Genomic DNA, 22,432 nt, shown 5'->3' with positions numbered 1-22,432 from the left:
ACCACCAAAAGAAAGCTCTGTTTGTGGGAAAAAAAAAGGACGCCAATTTCGTTTAGGTACGGCGTCGCACGACCGCGCAATTGTCCGTTAAAGTCACGCAGTGCCGAATCGCAAAATACCCCCTGGTCAGGAAGGGGGTAAAATCTTCCGGGGCTTAAGTGGTTAAAGTGTATTTTTTTCCCCCCAAAAAAAAAAATGCATTTGAAAGACTTCTGCGCAAATACAGTGTGACATAAAATATTGCAGCGGTCGCCATTTTATTCTCTAGGGTCTCTACTAAAAAAAAAATATATAATGTTTGGGGGGTTTCTAAGTAAATTTCTAGCAAAAAAAAATACTGGTTTTAACTTGTAAGCAACAAATGTCAGAAAAAGGATTCGTCTTTACGAGGTTAGACTGCCCCTCACTTACATATTGTACAGCATTGTTTATAGTGATCTCCCAGCCCCAACAATGCAGATAAACATTTGCCCAGAGGCTCCTTTTTGGTTGAACAGCTCTGTAAGAATCAAGGAAATGCAGTTCTAAGATTGTGAGGAGGGGTGAATGGAGATCAATTTTTTTAAAAATACATTTACTTTTTTGGTTGTAACATGACAAAATGTGGAAAATTTCAAGGGGTATGAATACTTTTTCAAGCCATGTTACGAGGGACTGCTAGAGATCGATTGCTGCCACATTACAAGGGACTGTTAAAGACGGACACCCCGCCCCCAGGTGAGGTCATCGGACAGTCGCTCCGTGTTAGGTGGAAGCGGCTCACAGATTTTCTGGTGGGCGTTCCCACCCATGCAGCCCCGCCCCCTGGATTCCCCGTTGTCACGGTAACACTGTCCGGCATGCTGGAAAATATCTGCCATTCCCCTCCCAATAACAGAGCCAACTCTCCGCCCACTGCGCCCCAATAAAGTGGAGGGCGAACGGCGGCCAGGACTAGCAGATGACCGACCGCCCCCATTTCTAACACCCAGCCTGTCACTAATTAGAGTGTCAGCTCTGTAGACAACTATGTTTAAGCCTCTCCTCCCCCTCCCTTTCCTTCACCTCTCCCCCACTGCCTCTCAGCCCCTCCATCTCTGGCCCATACAGCAATCCCATATACCTTCTAACGCTCTGCCCTCCTCCTCTCCCTGCTGCTACACCCTCCACCGGCGGCTTCACCCCGCTCACTGCGCATGCGCGGGGGGCCTGGACGCTACTGACGTAAAGCGCGAGTGCGTAGATTACGCAGCATGGTCGCCACGATAGCTATGGGCACAGCTGCCTCGATAGAAAGGGGCGGTTTTGGCAACGCGGGACTAAACGATAGAATAAACCACCGTTGTTCTGTCAGAATGGAGAAGAAGAACACCGTCACTTGGTCCACTCCCCAATTTACAAGAGCCACTTCCTGATTATGCGTTTCAAATTCTTTCCGCCTGACTTCCGCGTTTGCGTTCCATCGGACGTCTGCGTACGCGCTCCCTCTGCTGGTTATGGGTGAGAATTGCAGCCCGCGGAAGGCGGCCAATCAGCGGCTAGCAGGCGTGGCATTATCGCTGTGCCTGGTTGCTAGGGAAGCGGTGGCTGTGAACCCGGAAGTGTACAAGGAGCAGTTAGGCTGGCCATACACTATACAATTTTCTTGTTCAACTTTCCTTTAGATTTACCAAAACCATATAATATAAGTTTAAACCTGAACACTATCAATTTGTATGCAATCAGGCAGGCCCTTGCACTACATAGTTGAAGGTAAATCTAAAGGAAATTGAATAAGAAAATTGTATGGTGTATGGCCAGCCTTAGGGACTTCCTGTGTGTGTGTTTAGAAGGCTGCAGGCGAGCTTTCTAGGAAAAATTAACACATTAATAGTTTCAGAGAAGGGAGAGCATTACAAATAAAAAGAGAACTGGAAGAATTGGTCTTATCCCTTTAAGTGTTATGTTGGTGGTGTTGGGGCTCATTGTAGCCATGGAAACAGGTTTAACCACTTCAGCTCTGGAAGGTTGAACTCCCTTTTCACGACCACGCCATTTTTTGTGATATACGGCACTGCGTTACTTTAACCACTTAAGGACCCGTCACACATGACCCCTGATGACGTCAGACGTTTGCTGACGAAACGCATAGGGCTGTCTAAGATGTGATATGCCACTTCCGAGAAGGGAGAGCATTACAAAAAAAAGGGAACTGGAAGAATTGGTCTTATCCCTTAAGTGTTATGTTGGTAGTGTTGGGGGTCATTGTAGCCATGGGAACAGGTTTAACCACTTCAGCTCTGGAAGGTTTACCCCTTCCCTTTCATGACCACGTTGTTTTTTGCGATACGACATTGCGTTACTGGATACGTCACACATGACCCCTGATGACATCAGACGTTTGCTGACGAAACGCATAGGGCCGGACTAAGATGTGATATGCCACTTCCGAGAAGGGAGAGCATTCCAAAAAAAAAAAAAGGGAACTGGAAGAATAGGTCTTATCCCTTTAAGTGTTATGTTGGGGGTGTTGGGGCTCATTGTAGCCATGGAAACAGGTTTAACCAATTCAGCTCTGGAAGGTTTACCCCTCCCCTTTCATTACCACGCAATTCTTTTGCGATATGGCACTGCGTTACTGGACCCGTCACACATGACCTCTGATGACGTCAGACGTTTGCTGACGAAACGCATAGGGCGGGACTAAGATGTGATATGCCACTTCCGAGAAGGGAGAGCATTCCAAAAAAAAAAAAAGGGAACTGGAAGAATAGGTCTTATCCCTTTAAGTGTTATGTTGGGGGTGTTGGGGCTCATTGTAGCCATGGAAACAGGTTTAACCACTTCAGCTCTGGAAGGTTGAACTCCCTCTTCACGACCACGCCATTTTTTGTGATATACGGCACTGCGTTACTTTAACCACTTAAGGACCCGTCACACATGACCCCTGATGACGTCAGACGTTTGCTGACGAAACGCATAGGGCGGACTAAGATGTGATATGCCACTTCCGAGAAGGGAGAGCATTACAAAAAAAAGGGAACTGGAAGAATTGGTTTTATCCCTTAAGTGTTATGTTGGTAGTGTTGGGGGTCATTGTAGCAATGGGAACAGGTTTAACCACTTCAGCTCTGGAAGGTTTACCCCTCCCCTTTCATGACCACGTCGTTTTTTGCGATACGGCACTGCGTTACTGGATACGTCACATATGACCCCTGATGACGTCAGACGTTTGCTGACGAAACGCATAGGGCCGGACTAAGATGTGATATGCCACTCCCGAGAAGGGAGAGCATTACAAAAAAAGAAAGGGAACTGGAAGAATTGGTCTTATCCCTTTAAATGTTATGTGGTGGTGTTGGGGCTCATTGTGACCATGGGAACAGGTTTAACTACTTCAGCTCTGGAAGGTTTACCCCTCCCCTTTCATGACAATGTCGTTTTTTGCGATACGGCACTGCGTTACTGGATATGTCACACATGACCCTGATGATGTCAGACGTTTGCTGACGAAACGCATAGGGCCGGACTAAGATGTGATATGCCACTTCCGAGAAGGGAGAGCATTACAAAAAAAAAAAAAAAGGAAACTGGAAGAATAGGTCTTATCCCTTTAAGTGTTATGTTGGGGGTGTCGGGGCTCATTGTAGCCATGGAAACAGGTTTAACCAATTCAGCTCTGGAAGGTTTACCCCTCCCTTTTCATGACCACGCATTTCTTTTGCGATATGGCACTGCGTTACTGGATACGTCACACATGACCCCTGATGACGTCAGACGTTTGCTGACGAAACGCATAGGGCCGGACTAAGATGTGATATGCCACTTCCGAGAAGGGAGAGCATTACAAAAAAAGAAAGGGAACTGGAAGAATTGGTCTTATCCCTTTAAGTGTTATGTTGGTAGTGTTGGGGCTCATTGTGACCATAGGAACAGGTTTAACCACTTCAGCTCTGGAAGGTTTACCCCTCCCCTTTCATGACCACGTCGTTTTTTGCGATATGGCACTGCGTTACTGGATACGTCATACATGACCCCTGATGATGTCAGACGTTTGCTGACGAAACGCATAGGGCGGGACTAAGATGTGATATGCCACTTCCGAGAAAGGAGAGCATTAATAAAAAAAAGAGAACTGGAAGAATTGGTCTTATACCTTTAAGTGTTATGTTGGTAGTGTTGGGGCTCATTGTGACTATGGGAACAGGTTTAACGAGTTCAGCTCTGGAAGGTTTACCCCTCCCCTTTCATGACCACGTTGTTTTTTGCAATACGGCACTGCGTTACTAGATACGTCATACATGACCCCTGATGATGTCAGACGTTTGCTGACGAAACGCATAGGGCCGGACTAAGATGTGATATGCCATTTCCGAGAAGGGAGAGCATTACAAAAAAAGAAAGGGAACTGAAAGAATCGGTCTTATCCCTTTAAGTGTTATGTTGGTAGTGTTGGGGCTCATTGTAGTCAGGGGAACAGCTCTGGAAGGTTTACCCCTCCCCTTTCATGACCACGCCACTTTTTCCTATACGGAACTGCGTTACTTTAACCACTTAAGGACCCATCACACATGACCCCTGATGACGTCAGACCTTTGCTGACGAAACGCATAGGGCAGGAGTAAGATGTGATATGCCACTTCGTTACTTTAACCACTTAAGGACCCGTCACACATGACCCCTGATGACATCAGACGTTTGCTGACGAAACGCATAGGGCCGGACTAAGATGTGATATGCCACTTCCGAGAAGGGAGAGCATTACAAAAAAAGAAAGGGAACTGGAAGAATTGGTCTTATCCCTTTAAGTGTTATGTTGGTAGTGTTGGGGCTCATTGTAGTCATGGGAACAGCTCTGGAAGGTTTACCCCTCCCCTTTCATGACCACGCCACTTTTTCCTATACGGAACTGCGTTACTTTAACCACTTATGGACCCTTCATACATGACCCTTGATGACGTCAGACCTTTGCTGACGAAACGCATAGGGCAGGAGTAAGATGTGATATGCCACTTCGTTACTTTAACTACTTAAGGACCCGTCACACATGACCCCTGATGACGTCAGACGTTTCCTGACGAAACGCATAGGGCCGGACTAAGATGTGATATGCCACTTCCGAGAAGGGAGAGCATTACAAAAAAAGAAAGGGAACTGGAAGAATTGGTCTTATCCCTTTAAGTGTTGTGTTGGGGCTCATTGTAGTCATGGGAACAGCTCTGGAAGGTTTACCCCTCCCCTTTCATGACCACGCCACTTTTTCCTATACGGAACTGCGTTACTTTAACCACTTATGGACCCGTCACACATGACCCCTGATGACATCAGACGTTTGCTGACGAAACGCATACTGCAGGAGTAGGATGGGATATGCCACTTCGTTACTTTAACCACTTAAGGACCCGTCACACATGACCCCTGATGACGTCAGACGTTTTCTGACGAAACGCATAGGGCGGGAATAAGATGTAATATGCCACTTCGTTACTTTAACCACTTAAGGACCCATCACACATGACCCCTGATGACATCAGACGTTTTCTGACGAAACGCATAGGGCGGGAGTAAGATGTGATATGCCACTTCCGCTTCCTGGAATGTGGAACGGCGTCCCCGGGTTTCTTCTATGTGCTCGGAAAACATTCGTCTTTTGTATTTTAAACGTTTTAATAAACAAATAGACTGATTTACTAGACTATGAGAAGCCTATCTTATTAAATAATAATACAGATTATTAATAATAATAATAATAATAATATTATTAATTATTATTATTATTGCTTATGCAATGCTTAGAAAAAAAGTAATAAAATGATCATTGTATCATTTTGAAGGACAGCGAGGCTTTTTTCTGTAATATTGCCTTGAAAAAAAATTTAAATAATAATAAATATTAATAATAATAATAATTATTATTATTATTTCTTATGCAATCCTTAAAAAAAAAAAAAATAAAAAAAAATGAATTGAGCCAGATGTTTAGAGTTGACTGTGTGGATGGGATGACGTGGCTCAGATACAGAAGAAGAGACAAAAATGCATTTGCTTTTATTTTTTTCTTTCTTTTTTTTTTTATTTTTATTGGAATTTTAATTTAAAATGCATTTGCTTTTAGTACAGCAGCTGATTTTGTTTTTTTAAAAAAAAGTGGACTAGCCTTTTAAGACATTGCACATGCGCAGTAGAGATCGCGCCTGGCAGGGCTGGTTGAATAATTCGGCGCTCGGTCGCCAGCCTTACCTCCTCTCCGCTTCCCTTCTAATCCCAAATATCGCGGGACTTGTCATTTCCATAGGCTGCCCGGAAGAGCGTCGATCGCTTTGGAACGCACAGAGGCGCAGCAGCTGGAACGCAAAACCCGGAAGAGGTTGTAGATTGGAGGAAAACACTTCCTGTTCTTGGGAGGATATGGAGGTAATGGGGTTTTTCTTCGCTTTTAAATGCTGTTGTGTTGTTGTGGTGGCTGGAGGGGAGCTGTAATGGTTATCTAAAGGGGGTGAAGGGGATCTTTAAGGGGGGTTCTAACTGAGATCTGCTCATCACCTGTATTGGAGGGGGGGGGGGCCATATTATCTGCTTATTCATTACTGCACTGCACTGAGCCTTTGCTGATTTATCTGAAGCTGGTTATGGTGGAAATGCTCGATATCGTTCTTTATCATGTTGCGAGTTTACATGCATGTTAAAAGGATGGCAGCTATTGTTTGTAAATTAATTGTAAGGGTATTCCCTGGGGATGTTGCCATGGATACCAAGACCCGGAGACGCGCGATGGACGTAGACAAGCAGAATATTCATTTCCAAGGCACGCGTTTCCGAAACTGGCTGTGGGTGCGTCAGCGACGGAACCCAAGAGGTTCAAATCATGAACTGTGTCACCAGAACACCGAGGATCTCCAGAACGGGTCCAAGGCTTTAGTCATGGTTACAAAGGTGATGATTCGGAGCTTCGCAGGAACCCAACATTAACCAAAACTTACACGCCTGATGAAGGGGTCTTACGAGGCTCCAAAACGTCGCCTTGGTATCCATGATGTGATCGCGGAATAATGCTTTGGATCCATTCTGGAGATCCTTGTTTTGTTGGTGACTACACGCTTTGAAGGACTTAGAGCGAAAGGACGTCTCCTGACGATGCCGGTTTGAGTTTTAGATCTCCAGTTTTTATTCTGGTGGATGAGTCTTGACTGAAGGTTCGTAGAATGGACAGTGCGGCTCTAATGTACGTAACCAGAAGAGGAGCTGACTGCGTCCACATGTAGTATGACCTCGTATGGTGTAAGGACACAGAGGACAGAAGGCAAGGGACTGTGAGGACACTAGGATTGTATTAAGACATAGAACTGAGGGGGGTGCCATTGTGTAACGTCAGTGGGACTACGTTAGAATGTAGTGTTGTGTGAGGACAGAAGGATTATGTGAGGGCAAGGAACCTTGTTAGGGACCGTTTGAGGATATGACTGTGAGGACAATTTGGTTGTGGGAAGGTAAGGGACTGCGTTAGGACACTGGACTCTTTTAAGACATGATTCTGAGGACAATTGGGTCGTGGTAAAGCAAGAGACCGTGTTAGCACAGTGCACTCTGTGAGGACATGGCTGTAAGGACAGTTGGGTTCTGGGAAGGTAAGGGGACCGTGTTAGAACACTGGACTCTGTAAGAACATGACTGTGAGGACAGTTGGGTTGTGGAAGGGTAAGGGACCATGTGAGGATATGACTGTGAGGACAGTTGGGTTGTGGGAGGGTAAGGGACCATGTGAGGATATGACTGTGAGGACAGTTGGGTTGTGGAAGGGTAAGGGACCGTGTGAGGATATGACTGTGAGGACAGTTGGGTTGTGAGAGGGTAAGGGACCGTGTGAGGATACGACTGTGAGGACAGTTGGGTTGTGGGAGGGTAAGTGACCATGTGAGGATATGACTGTGAGGACAGTTGGGTTGTGGGAGGGTAAGGGACCATGTGAGGATATGACTGTGAGGACAGTTGGGTTGTGGGAGGGTAAGGGACCGTGTGAGGACAGTTGGGTTGTGGAAGGGTAGGGGACCATGTGAGGATATGACTGAGAGGACAGTTGCATTGTGGAAGGTTAAGGGACCATGTGAGGATATGACTGTGAGGACAGTTGGGTTGTGGAAGGGTAAGGGACCGTGTGAGGACAGTTGGGTTGTGGAAGGGTAAGGGACCTTGTGAGGATATGACTGTGAGGACAGTTGGGTTGTGGAAGGGTAAGGGACTGTGTGAGGATATGACTGTGAGGACAGTTGGGTTGTGGGAGGGTAAGGGACTGTGTGAGGATATGACTGTGAGGACAGTTGGGTTGTGGGAGGGTAAGGGACCGTGTGAGGATATGTCTGTGAGGACAGTTGGGTTGTGGGAGGGTAAGAGACCATGTGAGGATATGACTGTGGGGACGGTTGGGTTGTGGGAGGGTAAGGGACCATGTGAGGATATGACTGTGTGGACAGTTGGGTTGTGGGAGGGTAAGGGACCATGTGAGGATATGACTGTGTGGACAGTTGGGTTGTGGGAGGGTAAGGGACCGTGTGAGGATATGACTGTGAGGACAGTTGGGTTGTGGGAGGGTAAGGGACCGTGTGAGGATATGACTGTGAGGACATTTGAGTTGTGGGAGGGTAAGGGACCGTGTGAGGATATGACTGTGAGGACAGTTGGGTTGTGGAAGGGTAAGGGACCGTGTGAGGATATGACTGTGAGGACAGTTGGGTTGTGGGAGGGTAAGCAACCATGTGAGGATATGACTGTGAGGACAGTTGGGTTGTGGGAGGGTAAGGGACCGTGTGAGGATATGACTGTGAGGACAGTTGGGTTGTGGGAGGGTAAGGGACCGTGTGAGGATATGACTGTGAGGACATTTGAGTTGTGGGAGGGTAAGGGACCGTGTGAGGATATGACTGTGAGGACAGTTGGGTTGTGGAAGGGTAAGGGACCGTGTGAGGATATGACTGTGAGGACAGTTGGGTTGTGGGAGGGTAAGGGACCATGTGAGGATATGACTGTGAGGACAGTTGGGTTGTGGGAGGGTAAGAGACCATGTGAGGATATGACTGTGAGGACAGTTGGGTTGTGGGAGGGTAAGGAACCATGTGAGGATATGACTGTGAGGACAGTTGGGTTGTGGGAGGGTAAGGGACCATGTGAGGATATGACTGTGAGGACAGTTGGGTTGTGGGAGGGTAAGGGACCATGTGAGGATATGACTGTGAGGACAGTTGGGTTGTGGGAGGGTAAGGGACCGTGTGAGGAGATGACTGTGAGGACAGTTGGGTTGTGGAAGGGTAATCACACTGGATGAAGATACCTGAGGAACTCTGTTCATATGGACTTCCAGTGGTGGTGGAACATCTACCGATGCTCAAATTTGTTGACTGAGCAGTGAGACTTGGTGACAAACTCTTGTCTTCCAAGATCCTTGACCGACCTCCCGTGCGACTATGAGGACTTCAGAGGCCTGGCACTCCTAATCCGTTGGCGCGAGAGTAGGCCTATGATATGTAACAGCGGGGGCTTGTAGGTACTTTAGATGTATGTCGAAGCAACCCAGGACCAGCCTCCCCCTCCTGCCTCCCAAACCTCATTATTGCCCCATTGTTGTGATGTGCCGCCTCGCTGACCAATGGGTATGCATAGGGGTGAGCTAGAACTCAGCTTTCTTTATTATCTCCAGTCTATTAGTATGATGTTTGTATTTTGTCTTTGTTACCAGGTGGCTTTATGAATATCGATGTGAAATAGATTAAGCCGCTCTTCCGCAGACAGAGGCCAGCGGTACAAAATCATCTGCCACAATGGACAAGGACGGTCAGCCCGTTGCAGAGAGGATACTAAACCTCGCCATTGAGATCATCTGCCTGCTGACCGGAGAGGTGAGGAGGATTCTGGGAGGTCACATGACATCACTCTTATCTCTATTAATAAAACACAGACCTGACCGGAGAGGTGAGGAGGATTCTGGGAGGTCATATGACATCACTCTTATCACTATTATTAAAACACAGACCTGACCGGAGAGGAGGCACCGGCCTTGCCGCATTCTACAGTAAGCTGTCCCTCAGACTGTGAATAGTTAGTAGTTTGAGTATCCCACTCATCCCTTCTCCTATCCCAGTACTCAATGAAACCACAATAAAACCAACATCCCCTGGATTGATTATTGACCGAGCCAAGAACTTTTCAACGCTGTTATCTGCTGTCCGTTGCTAAAGATAACCCAGGGGAATCAAGAAAGTGTAAATCTCAGTAGTCCTTTAGTGGGCAGTGCTACATTTGGGGGCTCGCACGGGATCCTCTTTGCCACTCCAGCACTGAGAAAACCCCCCTATGAGCCAATTCCAACACAGACCTGACCGGAGAGGTGAGGAGGATTCTGGGAGGTCACATGACATCACTCTTATCTCTATTAATAAAACACAGAGCTGACCAGAGAGGTGAGGAGGATTCTGGGAGGTCACATGACATTTTTTTTTGTTCTATACAGAGATTCCCTGCTGTGAAATCTGGTGATCTGGTGACCATTGCAGTGCCTCCACCTGACTCCCTTACAGTGGAGAGGAACAGCGAGCAGAAGATCCTAGAAGTCACCCAGAAGATCATTGCACTGCTAACAGGAGAGGTGAGCGGTGCCGGGAATTCTGGGACGTTATCCAGTAACAGACAAGGGATGTGTCTAGATCAGGGGTGGGCAAACTTTTTGACTCGAGGGCTGCAATGGGTTCAAATATTGGACCCGGGGGCCTTACCAAGAGTAGATGGCAAAAAACGCTGTAAAAAATTGCGTGAAAGGGTGAAAGGGGCCTTCAGTAATTAAGGTATAGTGGGCCCCTTTTCAATGCAGAGAGACCAGCGTGCCCCCTTTCAATGCACAGTGACCAGCGTGCCCCCTTCAAAACAGTGACCAGTGTGCCCCTTTCAATGCAGTGACCAGCGTGCCCCTTTCAATGCAGTGACCAGCGTGCCCCTTTCAATGCAGTGACCAGCGTGCCCCTTTCAATGCAGTGACCAGCGTGCCCCCTTTCAATGCAGTGACCAGCGTGCCCCCTTCAATGCAGAGACCAGCGTGCCGCCTTCAATGCAGAGACCATTGTGCGTGCCCCCTTTCAATGCAGTGACCAGCGTGCCCCTTTCAATGCAGAGACCATTGTGCGTGCCCCCTTTCAATGCAGAGACCATTGTGCGTGCCCCCTTTCAATGCAGAGACCATTGTGCTTGCCCCCTTTCAATGCAGAGACCATTGTGCGTGCCCCCTTTCAATGCAGAGACCATTGTGCGTGCCCCCTCTCAATGCAGAGACCATTGTGCATGCCCCTCTTCAATGCAGAGGCCAGCGTGCGTGCCCCTCTTCAATGCAGAGGCCAGCGTGCGTGCCCCTCTTCAATGCAGAGGCCAGCGTGCGTGCCCCTCTTCAATGCAGAGGCCAGCGTGCGTGCCCCTCTTCAATGCAGAGGCCAGCGTGCGTGCCCCTCTTCAATGCAGAGGCCAGCGTGCGTGCCCCTCTTCAATGCAGAGGCCAGCGTGCGTGCCCCTCTTCAATGCAGAGACCAGCGTGCGTGCCCCCCTTCAATGCAGAGGCCAGCGTGCGTGCCCCCCTTCAATGCAGAGGCCAGCGTGCGTGCCCCCCTTCAATGCAGAGACGAGCGTGCGTGCCCCCCTTCAATGCAGAGACGAGCGTGCGTGCCCCCCTTTAATGCAGAGACGAGCGTGCGTGCCCCCCTTTAATGCAGAGATGAGCGTGCGTGCCCCCCTTTAATGCAGAGACGAGCGTGCGTGCCCCCCTTTAATGCAGAGATGAGCGTGCGTGCCCCCCTTCAATGCAGAGACGAGCGTGCGTTCCCCCCTTCAATGCAGTGACCAGCGTGCGTGCCCCCCTTCAATGCAGAGACCAGCGTGCGTGCCCCCCTTCAATGCAGAGACCAGCGTGCGTGCCCCCCTTCAATGCAGAGACCATCGTGCGTGCCCCCCTTCAATGCAGAGACCAGCGTGCGTGCCCCCCTTCAATGCAGAGACCAGCGTGCGTGCCCCCTTCAATGCAGAGACCAGCGTGCGTGCCCCCTTCAATGCAGAGACCAGCGTGCGTGCCCCCTTCAATGCAGAGACCAGCGTGCGTGCCCCCTTCAATGCAGAGACCAGCGTGCGTGCCCCCTTCAATGCAGAGACCAGCGTGCGTGCCCCCTTCAATGCAGTGTGCCCCCCCCGAGACCAGTGCACTTACCTGCAGCGGCGGCTTCTCCTCAGTCCCCCGGCGTCTCCTCGAGTCCTCCTGCCTCCTCGGCCAATGGCATGGGGTTTGCCTTGAGGCCAATCAGGAAGCGGGTATTAGACCCGCTTCCTGATTGGCCAGGAGGAGGAACCGTGTGACAATAGCGAATTTTCATTCGCTATTGTCACACAATGGGTGGGCTCGGCCGCCACTGTAAATGAATAAATTAGCTAGCGCTCCGCGAGCCGGATTAAAAGGTCCGCTGGGCCGTAGTTTGCCCATTCTTGGTCTATATGGTGACTGTATCGTTGTGTGTGTCAGGTTCCTAATGGCTCTGAGGAAGTCGAGGTCTCCATTTCCCTGGAGCAAATTGTTCTTCAAGAGGCAGAGAAGACCCTGGAGAAGGACCCATTGGTGGAGAATGAACAGATCCCCGAATCTGAAGGTAAGGAGATGTGAAACTTGCCGTCAACCCATAGATGTAGACTCAATCCTTTCACGGGGTTACCTACTCAATAATACAGCCAGCAGGGGATTCTGGGAAAGAATGCAAAGACAACAGCCATGGCAGACCAGACCTTTTACCTTGTGTGACGCCAGAGAAGCTTACATTCTAATGTCCCCCCAGTCACACACTAATATTAACCACTTAAGCCCCAGAAGATTTTACCTCCTTCCTGACCAGGTCCTATTTTGCGATTCGGCACTGCGTGACTTTAACGGACGATTGCGCGGTCGTGCGACGCTGTACCCAAAAGAAATTGACGTCCTTTTTTTTCCCACAAACAGAGCTTTCTTTTGGTGGTATTTGATCACCTGTGCGATTTTTTTTTTTTTGATCATGCGCTATAAACAAAACAGCGACAATTTTGCAAAAATAACAATAATTTTCACGTTTTTTTATATGAAATTCCCCCCAAAAAAATGTAAAAATCAAAATATTTTAACATTTTAGGCCAATTTGTTTTCTGCTACATATGTTTGGTAAAAAAAATCGCAAAAAGCGTATTTTGATTGGTTTGCGCAAAAGTTATTGCGTTTACTAACTAAGGGAAAGGTTTTTATTGTTTTTTTTTTTTTAACGAGTAATGGCGGCGATCTGTGATTTTTTTTTTTTTTTTTTTGCGGGACTGCGACATTGCGGCGGACAGATCGGACCCTTGACTGACATTTTTGACACTTTTGGGGGTACCAGTGACATTACTGCAGTAATCAGTGCTATATATATGCACTGTTACTGTAAAAATGACACTGGCAGGGAATGGGTTAACTTTATTTGAGAGGGAGGGGTTAAGTGTGTCCCTAGGGGCGTGATTCTTACTGTGATTGGATGTGGCTAGTGATGTAACGGCAGAGATCTACGGTCCTACATAGCAGGACCGTATGATCTCTGCTGTTACACAGGGGAGAATGACAGGTGGCTGTGTTTACATTAGCCACCTGCCTTTCTCCCGGTGTAACCGACGATCGCGAGTGAGCGGCGGACATCTGGTCCGCCGCTCACTCGCGTGGGGGGGAGGTCCGTGAGCGAACGGGAGCGCGGCCGCTCCCTCCCTAGAGCCTCACAGGCTAGTGATGTACCCCTACGTCACTTTGCCTGTGAGGGGCTGACCGCCGCTGTATATAGTCGTGCGGCAGGCAGCAAGTGGTTTTTAACCACTTAACGACCAGCCACGTAGATCTACGTCGGCTGACTTTGAGTGGTTATACCGGGATGATGCCTCTAGCTAGAGGCATCATCCCGGTACCGTTGTTTGAAGCCGGCGGTCGGCTTTCCGTCGGTAACGATCGATGCGGCTCGGGAGCCGCTCGATCGTTACCCGGGGGGGCGGGAGGGGACGTCCCCCCCCCCTCCCGCCGCCTTCCGCGGCTTTGGTCGGGGCTCCCGTCCCACCGGGAGCCCCGAGCACCCAGCCGGCACGTCCGCCGGCTGGATGGAGTCCCGATGAATGCCGGAAACGGCATCGATCGGGTCTCCGATGACGTAACCCGGAGGCGGCGTCCATGACGTCACATCCGGGTTACTGTGCCGCAAAAGGCGGCAGATTTAAAAAACGGCTGTATGCAAAAATGCCGTTTTGGGCGTTTTGCATACAGGGAAGTGTAGTGGAGGGGTCTAGGGTCTTTTAGACCCTCGATCCCTCCATAAAGTGTACCTGTCACTACATATTGGTGTCACAAGGGATGTTTACATTGCTTGTGACAGCAATAAAAGTGATCAGATTTTTTTTTTTTTTAAAAACCTGTAATAAAGTTAAAAAAAAAGAAAAAATAAATAGGAAAAAAAAAAAAAAAAAAATTTAGCCGCCTCCGTCACCGTTAGCTCGCGCACAAAAAAAAACGTATACGCAAGTCGAGCCGCAAATGAAATTGCTGTTCAAACCACACATGTGAGGTATCGCCGCGATCGCCAGAGCGTGGGCAATAATTTAAAAAAAAGAGCTACACTCTAACTCAAAACTGGTAACCGTTAAATAAATTTAAAGCGTCGCAGATTGAGATCTCTATTGACCGTAGTTTGTCGCCATCCCACGGGGGGGGCGCAATTTTAAACCGTAACATGTTTGGTATCTATTTACTCGGCGTGACATGTTCTTTCACAATATACAAAAAAAATGGGCTAACTTTACCGTTCAGTATTTTTTAAAATTAGTGAAATGTGATTTTTCAAATTTTTTCCCAAAAAATGGCGTTTAAAAGACCGCTGCGCAAATACCGCGTGACAAAAAATTTTGCAATGACCGACATTTTATTCTCCAGAGTCTTTGCTAAAAAAATATATATAATGTTTGGGGGTTCTAAGTAGTTTTCTAGGAAAAAATACTGGTTTTAACTTGTGAACAAAAAGTGTCCGAAATAGGGCTGGGGGTAAAGTGGTTAAGGACAGTTTTTTTTTTTTTTTTTTTTAGACCGATAGAGCTTTCTTTTGGTGATATTTAATCACCAATGAGTTTTTTTTATATGCTAATTAAAAAAAATGAAAAAGACTGTTTTTCTTAGTTTCTGTTATAAAAATGTAATAAATAATCTTTCTTCATAAATTTAGACTTAAATGTATTCTGCTAAATTTATTTGGTAATAATACCCAAAATCAGTGTATACTGTATTGTTTAGTCTGTAGGAAAGTTATAGAGTCTACAATCTAAGGCAGGGATTCCCAAACGAGGGCCCTGCAGTTGTTCAGGAACTACAATTCCCATCATGCCTAGTCAGGTCTGTGAATGTCCGAGTTTTACAATGCATCATGGGATGTGTAGTTCCGCAACAGCTGCAGGGCCGTAGTTTGGGAATCCCTGATCTAAGGTATATATGTGTGAAATCGATTAGTCCTGATGTATTGACGGTCTGTCTCCTTTCTTGAGGCCCTAAAATGCCAGGACACTACAAATCCCCCCAAATGACCCCTTTTCAAAGTAAATTTTTTTGTCAACATTTTTTGGAAAATTAAGAAATTAAATAAGATTTAAAAAAAAAAAAAAATGTTTCTATACATACTGCCACCAGAGCAGTACATCATCACTATATGACTGGTGTGATAGTGATCAGGCACACTGACTGGTGATAGTACGTAAAAAAAAAAAAATATATATAATAATAATTTATTTTCAATTTTTTTACTTTTTTCTTTTACATTTTTTTTTTTTTTTTACGCTTTTTTTCTTTTTCTTTTTTTTTTACATACTTTGACCAGAGAAGTACGGCAACACCATATGACTGGTGTGGTGGTGATCAGGGACACTGGCTGGTGACCAAAAAAAAAATAATAAATAAATAATAATTTGCTTTTACATTTTTTTCTTTTTAACATTCTTTTACTATTTTTTTTTCACAATTATTTTGTATATACTGTGACCAGAGCAGTACAGTGTTACCATTTGACTGATGCGGTGGTGATCAGGGACAGTGACTAGCTGTAGTGCTTTTTTTTTTTTTTTTTTTTTTTTTGTTCTTTGATAAAAAAATTCAAAACAAATAATTTTTTTTATTACTATTTTTATTTTTACATACTGTCACCAAAGCAGTACAGCTTCACTATATGACTGGAGTTCTCCCAATCAGGGACATTAACTAGTAATAGTAAATTGTAAAAAAAAAAAAAAATGTAATTATTAATTGTTTTTAAACATTTTTTATTTTATTTTTTTACATACTGTGAATAGGGCAGTACAGCGTTACCATAGTGATCAGGATTTTTTTTGTTTTGTTTTACACACTACGATTGCTTATAATATTGATGATTACTGTTATAAGCAATCATTTTCATAAATGGTATCCATTCTATTCATTGTGTGCTGTTGTGAAGCTGTAATTGGCCACAGCTATCACGTGGTACATATGCACTGTGATTGGCCCTGTCTATACCATGTGAGCCATATGACCAATCACAGTGATCAACACAACAGTACACAATGAACGGCTGTGAATGAAAGTCATTCATTGCATACAACTGTCATGTAATCGCTGTGATTGGTCACAGCGATCACATGGTACAGGTGCTCTGTGATTGGCCTTGTATGTACCATGTGATCACTGTGACCAATCACAGTGATCAACACAACAGTACACAATAAATGGCTATGAATGGAAAGCCATTCATTACGTACAACTGTCAAGTGATCACTGTGATTGGTCACAGCGATCACATGGTACAGATGCACTGCGATTGGCCCTGTCTGTACCATGTGATCACTGTGACCAATCACAATGATCAACACAACCGTACACAAAGAATACCCATGAATGAACACCATTTATTGCCTACAACTGTCATGTGATCGCTGTGACTCTTCACAGCGATCACATGGTACAGATGCACTGTGATTGGCCCTGTCTGTACCATGTGATCCATATGACCAATCACAGTGATCAACACAATAGTACACAATAAATGGCTATGAATGGAAGCCATTGATTGCGTACAACTGTCAAGTGATCGCTGTGATTGGTCTCAGCGATCACATGATATCGGCAACAGCCCAGTGCAAGGATCTTTCCACCAGACACAGTGGGTGACCGATCCTGACTTGATCCTGGGAGGATGTCATATAATGTTCACCCAAAATGGGAGCGCTCCTGCTTGGCTGTCATTTGACAACAGGCCCATCCTGACATATTCGCCATACAGAGAACACTGAGGCATCCACATCAGTCTCCTCACCAGAGGAGCTTACACTCTAATGTCCCCCATAGTCGCACTCTATTATTATTATACATTTATTTTAGAAGTCTCAGTTTGTTATATTCTCGTTCGCAGATTTACTTGAGCCCACAAGCACACCTGTAGCCCCCGATACCGCTGTCCCCTCTCCGGCCTGCTCTAACGAAGTCCAGAACAGCAACGATCAGGAAGACGACATGTCCACCATGTGCGATCCCATCATGAGCAAGTTGGACCTAAACTCAACGGTGGACTTTTCGTCGTGTGACGAGGGAGACCTTTCCGACGGCGAAACTCCCGCATCCATCGATGTGCAACCAATGCCTGTTTGTACGGACGATTCACAGACTGTGGAGAAGATGCTATCTGCCCCTGGTGATATCGATTCCCCACAGCCAGCCGCTACTTCCGCAAGCCAAGTGTCATCAGCTACTGGTGGTGTAGATGCGGAGGTGCCATCTACAACCGAGCCTTTGCAGCCTACGACCAATCATGTGCTGTCTACAGTGGCTCAAGTGGACCATGTGCAGTCTACCAATCATGTTCGGACAGACCACCCAACGTCGGCAGCTGCCGGAACAGACAATGTGGCGTCTACGGTGACTGGTAAAGACCACTTGCCACCTATGCCTGCTCCCATACAGTCCTCAGCTACAGACATTGCACAGGCAGCAGTTACTCACACAGAGTACACCCCCCTTACAATGGTCCTTACCGGGCACACACAACCTACCGGTGAAAACCAAGCAAATGTAACGCCCGCTAAGGAACCCGCCCGGAAACCACGTTTCTTTTCCCCGGATAAAAAGCCCATGTGTCCCGACTGCGGAAAGTGCTTTCGGTGGCAGTCAGAGGTCCTGTTCCATCAGAGGAAGCACACGGGCGAGAAGCCTTACTGCTGCGCCAAGTGCGGCCAGTGTTTCAGCCGCATTCCGCATCTGGTGATCCACGAGCGCAGCCACACAGGGGAGCGCCCCTACATATGCTCCGAGTGCAAGAAATGCTTTGGCAGCAAATCCGAACTCAACGAGCACCGCAAGAGGCACCGGGGGCTGAGGATCCACCCGTGCCCGGACTGCGACAAGGCGTTCATCACCAAATCGGACCTGGGCAAGCACAGGCGCAGCCACACGGGGGAGAAGCCCCACCCGTGTTCCGTATGCGGCAAGTGCTTCACACTGCGCTCTGGTGTCATCCGCCACGAAAAGACTCACACGGGCGAGCGCCCTTTCTCCTGCACAGAGTGCGGCAAGTCCTACGTCAGCAATTCCGAGCTCATCAACCACATGCGGACTCACACGGGGGAACGGCCTTTCTCCTGCCTCGACTGCGGCAAGTGCTTCTACAGCAGCTCCGACCTCATGAAACACCGCCGGTGCCACTCGGGAGAGAAGCCGCATCTGTGCTCCATCTGCGGCAAGTCTTACACCTCTAAGTCGGTTTTGTACCGGCACCAGAAGATCCATACCAAGGTTAAGCCGTTTACCTGCGACACCTGCGGCAAGTGCTTCGCAAAGGAAAAGACTCTGGAGAACCACCAGAAAATTCACAAGAAGATCAAACCGCACTGCTGCATGGAATGCGGAAAAAGCTTCTACAGGCCCTCGGCACTGACCAAACACATGAGAACCCACAATCCATAGGAAGCTTTATCTGTGCCCAGAGCACTGTTTAACAATGGACTGAACGTTGATCATGCCACTTTTTATTTTGTGAATGAGACTTAAGCCGGGACCTTTTTAGGACTTTAGTGATCAAATACAGCATCGTGTTTCATCTCCTTCATTCATAAATTTGTACATGTTGACATTTGTATTTAAAAAAAAATCAAGTTTACTAAAAAAGTATGTTTTTGTTTTGCTTGGTGTTTTGTGAATACAGCTGGTGAACATAAAACCAGCCTCCGACTGTGCCAATTTTATTGCTCTAACCCCAGTCAACAACCTTCCACCTATTTCAGATTCTCCCCACTCCATTCATGATCACATCATTGTAGGCATCTCCCAACCTTCCACCTATTTCACCTCCTTCCCACCCCATCCACGATCACATCATTATAGGCATCTCCCAACCTTCCACCTACTTCAGCTTCTCCCCACCCCATCCACGATCACATCATTGAAGGCATCACCCAACCTTCAACCTATTTCCGCTTCTCCCCACCCCATCCATGATCACATCATTGTAGGCATCTCCCAACCTTCCACCTACTCCAGCTTCTTTCCCAGCCCATCCACAATCCCATCATTGTAGGCATCTCCCAACCTTCCACCTACTTCAGCTTCTTTCCCACCCCATCCACCATCACATCATTATAGGCATCTCCCAACCTTCCACCTTCTCAGCTCCTCTTCTCCACATCCACGATCACATCATTATAGGCATCACCCAACCTTCCACCTATTTCAGCTTCTCCCCACCCCATCCACAATCTCATCATTGTAGGCATCTCCCAACCTTCCACCTACTTCAGCTTCTTTCCCACCCCATCCACCATCACATCATTATAGGCATCTCCCAACCTTCCACCTACTTCAGCTCCTCTTCTCCACATCCACGATCACATCATTATAGGCATCACCCAACCTTCCACCTATTTCAGCTTCTCCCCACCCCATCCACAATCTCATCATTGTAGGCATCTCCCAACCTTCCACCTACTTCAGCTTCTCCCCACCCCATCCACGATCACATCATTATAGGCATCACCCAACCTTCCACCTCCTCAGCTCCTCTTCACCCCAAACACCAGCACATCATTATAGGCATCACGCAACCTTCCACCTACTTCAGCTCCTCTCCCACCTCATTCACCATCACATTATTATAAGCATCACCCAACCTTCCACCTACTTCAGCTCCACTTTGTCATCACATCATTGTAGGCATCACCCAACCTTCCTCCTACTTCAGCTCCTCTCCCACCTCATCCACCATCACATCGTTATAGGCATCACCCAATCTTTCACCTACTTCATCTCCTTCCAACCCCATCCACCATCACATCCTTGTAGGCATCACCCAACCTTCCACCTACTTCAGCTCCTCTTTACCATCACATCATTATAGGCATCACCCAACCTTCCGCTTACTTCAGCTCCTTCCCACCCCATCCACCATGACATCATTGTAGGCATCACCTAACCTTCCACCTACTTCAGCTCCTCTCCACCTCATCCACCATCACATCATTGTAGGCATCACCCAATCTTTCACCTACTTCATCTCCTTCCAGCCCCATCCACCATCACATCCTTGTAGGCATCACCCAACCTTCCACCTACTTCAGCTTCTCTCCCACCTCATCCACCAACACATCATTATAGGCATCACCCAACCTTCCGCCTACTTTAGCTCCTCTTCACCCCATTCACCTTTACATCATTATAAGCATCACCCAACCTTCCACCTACTTCAGCTCCTTCTATTCCCCATCCACCATCACATCACTATTGGCATCACCAAACCTTCCACCTACTTCAGCTCCTTGCCACCCCATCCACCATTACATAATTGTAGGCATCACCCAACCTTCCACCTACTTCAGCTCCTTCCCACCCCATCCACCATCACATCATTGTAGGCATCACCCAACCTTCCACCTACTTCAGCTCCTCTACACCTCATTCACCATCACATCATTATAGGCATGACCCAACTTTCCACCTATTTTGGCCCCTCTTCACCCCATCCACTATCACATCCTTATATAGGCATCACCCAGCCTTCCACCTACTTCAGTCCCCACCCTCACATCAATTTAGACATTCCCCATTCACCATATCAAAAGGCGCTAAAGTTATGTCCATCGTGATTTTCATTCTTCCAGCTCGTGGGATAGCTAGACCAAACGAAAGTGAAAAAGAGGTGCTGGATACAGATTTTCTGTAACTCAATAAAGTTATCACTAGGCACGCTGGTTCCAGTTTAGTAGCATTTCAAGAAACGGGGACACCCTTTAGGAACAGGTGGGGGCAAACCAGAGTTGAGAAACCATGTATAATGAGAGCGCCAAACAAGGGCCCAGAGTCAACAACTTTTAATAATAAAATTTGTTTGAAGTAGGAAAACACAGAACATCCGATGTATTTTAGGAGGAAATAACACACTTCATCTTTTTCAGAGCTCAGGTACTCTAAATGTTGGGAATCTTGACGTAGGAAGAAAGAGTCCCAAGTGCCGCAGATCCAGACAATGTCTATAGTAAAAGCAGGCTTAGGCCAAGCTCTGTCCAGGACACCCCCAACACGTTTGCCCCATCCATAGGCCTTAGCCATGGAGGTAAGGGCAGGGTGAAACGCGTTGGTCGGAGGTTGGCCCGAGGCTGCTTTTACTGTAGACACCGTTGAGCTTTGCTGGATGTGCTGCACTTTTATATATTGAGCCAAGGTGAGCTCTTCCCAAGCCGGCACTCTTTAGCGGGAATTACCGGACCTGGACAGACAAGGAGCCTGCAGGGCCACCCCAAATCTATGATTTTGGTTCACAAGGAATCTTGACATGGCATGATCACCAGTGTTGAGTCGTACTGGTGTGCAAATGACCTTGGATCTGTGCATCATGAGAACCTCAAAGATCCAAGGTCTTTGCAGACTGTTGATTATGCCATGCTAAGTGTCCCATCACTTAAATTGGACCATCACCCCAAAATGAAAGTTGCTCTCATTCCCCTTCTTTCCCTAACCTCTATCTTAAAGCAGAGTTACACTCAAAAAGTGGAACTTCCGCTCATCTGCTCCCCCCCCCCCCTCCAGTGCCACATTTGGCACCTTTCGGGGGGAGGGGGGGGGAAAGGTACCTGTTTTTGACAGGTACCCTTCCCCACTTCTGGGAGACAGCACCGCGACGCCGTCCCTCCGAAGTTCCGTCCCCTTTCACCTCCCCCTGCCACCAAGCCAATGAGAAGGTGCAGCATGCATGTGCTGTAGGCAACCGGCTGTGAAGCCGATAGGCTTCATTGCCGGTTGCCCTTAGAGTGAATGGCGGCGACAGCTGCCGGCAGCCAATCTGGAAATCGGCTGGGGTGCTGACATCGTGGGCTCCCTGGCCAAGTAAGTGTCTATATAGTAAAAATCAGCAGGTACAGTATTTGTAACTGC

The 22,432-nt window shown here is 47.4% G+C and overlaps 2 protein-coding genes across 2 annotated transcripts in view; one reads left to right on the top strand and one right to left on the bottom strand.

Annotated features, from left to right (window-relative positions):
- LOC309564374 (uncharacterized protein) overlaps window positions 1-22,432 on the bottom strand; it is a 350,413-nt gene that overhangs the window by 284,118 nt on the left and 43,863 nt on the right. The gene's annotated exons all lie outside the window — the stretch shown is intronic.
- Window positions 9,637-19,236, top strand: LOC309562657 (uncharacterized protein). Its single transcript, XM_082266931.1, has 4 exons — window positions 9,637-9,845; window positions 10,457-10,591; window positions 12,497-12,620; window positions 17,430-19,236. Exons 1-4 carry the CDS (start codon window positions 9,768-9,770, stop codon window positions 18,974-18,976), a joined length of 1,884 nt encoding a protein of 627 aa, XP_082123057.1. The 5' UTR covers window positions 9,637-9,767; the 3' UTR covers window positions 18,977-19,236.

Source organism: Pelophylax lessonae (genome assembly GCF_965119305.1).
Source record: "Pelophylax lessonae genome assembly, chromosome: 9".
Lineage (NCBI taxonomy): Eukaryota > Metazoa > Chordata > Amphibia > Anura > Ranidae > Pelophylax > Pelophylax lessonae.
This window is presented reverse-complemented; position numbering and strand designations above follow the sequence as displayed.

Coding starts and splice junctions, on each gene's coding strand:
- LOC309562657 (XM_082266931.1), top strand. CDS start 9,768: ATGGACAAGGACGGTCAGCCCGTTGCAGAGAGGATACTAAACCTCGCC. Junction 10,592..12,496: donor TTGCACTGCTAACAGGAGAG/GTGAGCGGTGCC, acceptor TGTGTGTGTCAG/GTTCCTAATGGCTCTGAGGA. Junction 12,621..17,429: donor ACAGATCCCCGAATCTGAAG/GTAAGGAGATGT, acceptor TCTCGTTCGCAG/ATTTACTTGAGCCCACAAGC.